This window comes from Poromitra crassiceps (genome assembly GCF_964638095.1).
Source record: "Poromitra crassiceps genome assembly, chromosome: 5".
Taxonomy (NCBI): Eukaryota; Metazoa; Chordata; class Actinopteri; order Beryciformes; family Melamphaidae; genus Poromitra; species Poromitra crassiceps.
Window position 1 is genome coordinate 59459817 of NC_139642.1, and position 7211 is coordinate 59467027.

The 7211-nt window shown below is 47.5% G+C and overlaps 1 protein-coding gene across 1 annotated transcript; it reads right to left on the bottom strand.

Annotated features, from left to right (window-relative positions):
* Window positions 1–2731: 2731 nt before the first annotated feature.
* Window positions 2732–5698, bottom strand: LOC310776651 (ankyrin repeat domain-containing protein 26-like; the record flags this gene model as incomplete). Its single annotated transcript, XM_083636823.1, has 1 exon — window positions 2732–5698. One exon carries the CDS (start codon window positions 5696–5698, stop codon window positions 2732–2734), a length of 2967 nt encoding a protein of 988 aa, XP_083492949.1.
* Window positions 5699–7211: the final 1513 nt, after the last annotated feature.

Sequence of the window (7211 nt, forward strand, 5' to 3'; positions counted from 1 at the left end):
GGCACAAGCGCATGCCTGTTAATAATTGTACTGGGCATAGGCGTGCCACATGCCAAAGCAGGCGTTTCAGCACTAAAATGTGGAGATAGATGGCATTATCCTATCGTCAGCAGCACGCAATTACTTTGCGCTAAGAGCTTTGAAAAGGACCTCTTACGCGCTAAATACCTTGCTGCGGTGGGAGCGCACTGTATTGTAATCTCCGTGCTGCGCAGCACAGCGCAAAGTAGAATTCCTTTTGGAGATGTCATTACGCACAGCCTTGCCACGCCAGGGACATTAAATGATGCTGCTAAAATTGGGTATTAGCAGATAATTCAGTGAGGCAATCAACTATAACTCACTGAGAAACTTTTATCACATCGCAAAGAGGGAAATGAATTGAGAAAACTTGTTGGACAATGGACATAGGCTATTTACCTTCATAACCCAGAGGGTCGTTGGCACCACAGATGATCTGTCAATAAACTCTCTCCATCTCTCTTTGTCCTCGCACGAGTGAGTACACTCTATTACGCATGGAGAGAATTACAGCATATTGCATGCCTCGCGCAAACAGCCATTGCAAGACGGGAATCTGATTGGTTTTGATTGACGTAATGCCCAGCATTGCCTCGCCACACCCGTGAATAATTCTGGTAGTTAAGACCGCCCAAATCCCGTTTGCGCTGGCATTTTGGGGCGCAGATGATTTTGGCACAGCTCTAATTTGCGCCTGCGACACGTGCCGTGAACGTTTCCGCATGCCCGCCGAGAATTGCATCACCAACATATTTCGGGGCTGTTTTAACTTAGCAATCAGGGAGGTCACGTCTACCAGACAATTATATCACTTTTAAACAGCTACATTTACAATACAATACAAATACAATACAACAATACATTTCTGTATAAATCATTACAATTATGCTCCTGTGAGGTGGGGATGCTTTTTTTTATGCTGGGCGGGGGTGCAAAACTCGGCATAACACCTGGACAGCGGACTGCAGGCACGCGCAAACAGGTGCACAATCGCTAATAGGGGATAGCGCCTGTACGAAGATAGGGCCCCTGACTCCAGTGGGAAGAGACCCACTGCTACTATTTTATTATTATTAGGCCTGTTTTTATTACAGTTGGTACCGTTACTAGTGTTGTAACTGCATGACTATTACTACTTTCTTTACTACTTTACTACTATTATTACTCTCTCGCTCGCGCTCTCTCAATTGTTGGGTCTAAAATAAAGCTAAGCTGCTCTATTTGTAAAGATAGCTCATGATTTGCAATTGGTGATTCATCGGTGTGACATCACACAAAAAAAGTGTGATGACACAAACGAACACAGTGAGATCACGCTCATTGCTAGTTTAGAACTGCAATCAGTCGTCAAATCACGGATGTCACAATGACAAGTCCAGTGAACTGGTGTGAAGTGATGATGTCACGTACGCATAGACATTGTGACATCATCAGTGATGTCATAAATCAGTGATGATGTCATGCCCACTGATGTCATACGTGGCCAATTCGTGGCCAGGTCACTAGAGCGATAATATATCACCGATTATGTCATAAATCACTGATGTCACAGACAGTGATGAGGTCATAAATCGCTGATGATGTCATAATGATGTCACAATGAGGGGGCGTAAGAAGAAAGTGGCCAGATCATCGATAATGTCGTGGCCATGAGTGGCCAGGTCGTTGACAGTGGTGTAATGTAACTAAGTAGAAATACTTAAGTACTGTACTTAAGTATTTTTTCTGAGTATCTGTACTTTACTTGAGTATATTTATATTTCTGTCAACTTTCACTTTTACTCCACATTTCCCAAATAAAATGGATACTTTTACTCCACTACATTTCCCCCAAGCATCTTAGTTACAAAGTAAAATCAGAAGAAATTGCGTAGCCTGCAAGCAATCAGGTTTGGCAAATCAGTGCTCCTAGTTTGCAAGTTATGTTAATCACGATCCACACGCCATTCCATTTGGTGGCTGTAATGCAACATAACGTTGTTTGCCAGCGGCTATAAAAGTCAAGAAGAAATAGACTTCCACTCAAGCCCACGCATGTCTTTTGCTTGATTTCTTTTGCAGAATTTACTTGTACTTTTTACTTTCAATACTTAAGTACATTTAATATCAGAAAATTACTTTTGATACTTAAGTACAGAAAATATCAAGTACTTTAAGACTTTTACTCAAGTAATATTCTAATGAGTGACTTTGACTTTTACCAAAGTCTTTTTCTGGGAAGATATCTACTTTTACTTAAGTATGGTTTTCGAGTACTTTATAGACCACTGGTCGTTGATGATGTCAAGCGTGGCCAGTGGTCAGGTCGCTGAAAGAAAGTGGACAATGGAGCTTCGATCAAGCCCAAGCCACCGAGTCCAATAACGGCAAATTGATTTATTCTCTTCTTTGCATTACTGAAGGTTTTTTGAGGAGTGAAATATAAAGTTTGACTGTGTGGCCAGATCTTATAACTATAAGATTATAACTATAAGATCTGTCTAGACTTCACGGTATCTCGCACCCTCATCTTCTATCTCTGGATACTGCTGTGTTCCCATGCTGACCGGGTCCGAGCCCAGCTCCCGAGGCTGATCCCCCCGCAGACATCCAGCCGGGACCGCCGTCCAGCTTTGCTGTGGCACATACTAATTCCTTTGAAAAGTTTCTCTACATCTTGGTCCACCCTGCTGCTCTGTCTGTCAGTCATGGTGCTGCTGAGGGGGGAGTCCTAGGCCGAAGCTCCTGGTGAAGGGCCACAGTGTGGCGAGGGCCCTACGAGGCTACCACTGACAATGCTGCTGGTGATAAAAGACTTGCTGCGATGGTTCTCGTTCAGCAGCTTGGCATTGGCTTCTGCCAGCCGGATGGTTGTCCTCTCTAGTTTTGCAGCAACAGAGTTGCGGAGGCGCTGCTCGTCTTTGTAGAGTTCACGATATCGCTCCATCTCCGTGCGTATGGACTCTCTCTGGCTGAGACTCTCCTGCTGGCTGCTGCGGGCCCGGCCCAGCTCCCCCTCACACTCCCGGATCCTCTGCTCCAGCTGGGACCGCAGGTTGGCCTCATTGGCTGACTTAATCTGATCCAACGCTTCCTGGGACGCCGCGTGGGACTGCAGGAAGAAGTTGGCCTCCTCCAGTTTATGCCGTAAATCCTGGCGGGCCCTCTCCTCGGCGTCGCGGCGGTACTGCTTCGCCTGGCTCTGGTCCATCAGAGCGGCCTCCTTCTGGCGCCTCAGGCCCGACATCTCCTCCTCCAGCTCCCTCTTACTCCTCTCAAGCCGCTCGTTGCTGCGATTCAGTCCCCTCAGCTGCTCCTTCAGGTCTGCATTGTCCTTCTCTAAATGGTTGCAGCGACAAGCCTCCTTCATCAGCTGCACATGCAGATCATCCACCTGGGGAAATGAGGACTTATCTTTCAGCCGGCCAATGGCGCCCTCAGCCTGGCTGTGTCTGCCCATCTCACCTCCACCACCACCATCCTGGTCCTGCAGCTTCTTCTTTGTGGTTTTACGCAGCCTGCACATATCCATTTTAAGCTCCATGTTTCTGGTTCTTTGCTGGTTCAGCAAGGTGTCCACCATATTCTTCTGCTCTGTTATGTTCTTGACTTTCTTCTTTTCTATCTCCATCTGTGTGTTGAGCTCTCCTTTCTCCTTTTCCAGCTCTGCCAGGCGTTTCCAAAACGCCTGAGAGTCCTGGACTGTGTGGGACAGCATGCTTTGCTTCTGTACCTCTCGATTGAGTTGGTTCTGTAGTGTATCAATTTTGTTGGACTGTTGCTTTGCGGCAGCCTCCAATGTATCAATTTTGTTGGACTGTTGCTTTGCGGCAGCCTCCAGCCCAGCGTTGGCAGCCTCCAGCCCAGCGTTTTCTATCTCCAGCCTCTGCACAACTTCCTCCAGCCGTCTGAAGATGGTGTCTGAGCCTGCAGAGGCTGACAGCATCTCATGGAGTTCCCCCCCAGCCTGAACATACTGGTTTTCACTTTCCTCCAGCTTGCCTCTAAGTCTCTCCATGTCCTTGAGGAGCTGGGCCTTCTCTTCTGCCACCTCAGTGCAGTAGTGTGTGTTGACCTCCAGGGACTCCTCGGTCATTGACAGCTTCTTCAGTGAGTCAGCTAGCTCCTGCTGCAATTGCCTTATACCGGCCTCTCTATCATTCTTCTCTTCTTCTAACTTGTAGACCTGGTCTCGGAGATCAGCCGCCTTGCTGGCTAGATCCTTGTTCCTTTCCTCCAATAGTTGCACCCTCTCCTCGCAGTCAGAGCGCAGCTTGGATAGGATGTCACTGAAGCGCTCTTGGGTGTCTGTCATAGCACGCACCTTTATCACGCCTTTGTTTTGGGCCTCCTCTAGTTGCTGCCGCAGTAGCATTCCCTCACTCTGAGCTCGGGCTAGCTGCTCCTGTGTGGCCTGCAGGGCTGTTTCCAGCTCCTTGGCACGTGTGTCTTTCTCTGTCAGCTGCAGTGTGGCATGATGCACTTGGTTCACCATGCTGTTTGATTGTGCCTCTGCTTTGGACAGTCTCTGGGTCAGGCTGCTGATTGCCTCGCACTGGCTGGCCCCTTCAGTTGTGTGTATGTCTTTAAGATGCTGGTACTCCCCCTTCTCCCAGAGCAGGGCTTTCTCTGTGTCTGTGAGGGCTGCCTGGCAGCGGTCAGCCTCCTGCAGAGCCGCAGCTAGGCGAATACGCGTCGAATTGACCTCTACCTCCAGCGTCTGACGAGTCTGCTGCTCGTTCTCCAAGCGGCTCATGGTTACGGTCAACTCGGACTTCAGGGTCACCAGTTGGCTGTCGTACTGGAAGACCGTATGTGCCAGGGCCTCACTGTTGAGTTTGAGGTCTCGTCGAGCATCTTCTAGCTGTTCCTTGAGAGCCTCACTCTCCTCTGTAAGGTGGCTCTCCTTCAGGTTGCTGTTGGCACGGGACTGCTCAAGCTCTGTCCTGATGATATTCAGCTCCCCCTGAAAGTCAGCAGTCTGTTGGAGCAGCTCATTCTCCCTGGCCTCCGTGAGCTGAGACAAGACCTCATTGCTCTCTATGATGTTTCTCCTGTTCTCCTCCTCTATCTCCTGCTGCTTGCGGAGGTGACTGTTGAGCAAGTTCTCCTGCAGGGTCCGTGCACTCCGCTCCTGAGCCAAAAGCTTCTGGATCTCACTGCGGTCATCCTCAAGCTGTTTCACTTTGTTGAGCAGTGTTCGCATCTCCAATTCCGAATTCCTGAGGGTGAGCGCCAGCCTCTGTTTCTCCTCCACCTCCAGCTGCTGCTGCTCCTCTGTCCTCTTCAGCTTCTCCCTGTTATTATTGTACTTCATGGTGGCATTGCGACGGTTCTCTGTCTCTTGTTTCAGATTAAATTCAAGTTTACTGACTTCATTCTGCAAGTCCAGCTGGTTGCGCTCCAGCTCAGACTTGACGTCTTTAACTTCCTCCAGAGCGCTCTTCAACTCAGCCCGCTCCTTTTCCAGCTCGCTCGCCTTGTCTTCCAGGTGCCCATGGAAGCTTTTCGCCTTTTGGACGGAGCGCTCATACTCTTGGAAAATGTTTTGCAGCTTCACCATGATTTTGGAGTCTAATGTGCCAGGGTCAAGGTTCTGGATGAGCAGCGAGGCATGACAATAACCCGAAATGGGAGAGTCTATCTCATCTGTGGGAGTGTCTGATGACTGAGTAAGCTCATCAAAATCTTCTGCCATTATCAGTGTGGTCAACTTGGGTATGCTCAGAATGCCACCCCATTATATAGTACCATTATAGTAGTAAGATTGTAATTGCTCGAGTGACATCACTCGTGCATCATCACTGTTGACATCATCACTGATGACATCACTGCCGGAATGCCACGCTATTGCCACCTCAGAATGCCGGTGGCAGCGACCCACAATTGCTCACTGATTAACATCCTGACGTAACGCCGCCCTATTATAGTAGTAACATTGTAATTGCTCGTGACATCACGGGTGGCATCTTGACATCGAGCATGCTTGGTCATCGAGCAATTGTGGGTCGCAATTGGGCACCGTTCCGGCAGTGATGTCTTCAGTGAAGATGTCATCAGTGATGATGGCACCAGTGATGTCACTCGAGTAATTACAATCTTACTACTGTAATAGGGCGGGGGACTTCCGGTGTAGAGAGGAATGGAGTAGTCGCATTCTGTCGTGTTCTCCCGTGACCTTACAAACAATTACATTTTTACAACCCCAAACCTAGCTCAATCTTCTCAGTAAAATGAAGACATGATTAAAACTCGACAAATGGCTGCAAAAGAAAATGACCAGACCAAAGGGACAATCCCGTTAGCCAAGGTCCGCTTTATACCAGATTGCTACAGTATATATTTTCTACATGGATTTCAATGTAATGCCTGTGACAGCCTGCTATTAAACATTAATGGGTAAAAAAGTAACTAATACTCCAAGTAGTTTTTTTAGAAGAGTACTTTTTGCTTTTACTGAAGTATTTTTTAACACCAGTAATTTTACTTGTAGTTGAGTAATATTTCAGTAATCTAACAGTACCTCTACTTGAGTACAGACTTTCAGTACTTCTTCCACCACTGGAAATAAGAAATGTCATATTTTATCCATAATTACATTTACTGAAATCACATTAGGAGTAGTTACAGTATGGTATTGTGTACGTTTATGCTGTGACTGTAAATGAAAGGCAGATATAATATCCTCATTTATTACAAGTAAAACCAAACATATGAAACCAATACAATCAAGTACACAAACAGTAACTGGGCCCAGCAGCCCATGCGGTGGGCCGCAGCTTAGCAGCTCATTTGAGGCTGGACTTGTGTTATGCAAATGTCGCATGGCAGTCAGTCATCAGAGGAATTACCAAGAGCCTTGCAGTAATGTCAATACATGAAGATCACACTTTATTTCATACTCTTGTTACTTTGTTCCTTTGAGGCATACAGGGAACTATAGGTCAACTATAAGTTAGTGTCAGTGTCTCACTATTTGATTGGGGTCATCCCTATGTTCCCCGGGTCCTATGTTCCCCGCTTTTCCCAAATGGTGTCCACCTGCTATGCCGACCACCCGCAATGCCGACCTTAAGTTTAGGCGTGGGGGTGGGAGAGGTTAGGTTTTGGGTTAGGGTCTGGGGGAGGTTAGGTTTAGGCATGGGGGGAGGTTAGGTTTGGCGTGGGGGCTGGGAGAGGTTAGTGAAAAACGGGGAATATAGAACCCGGGG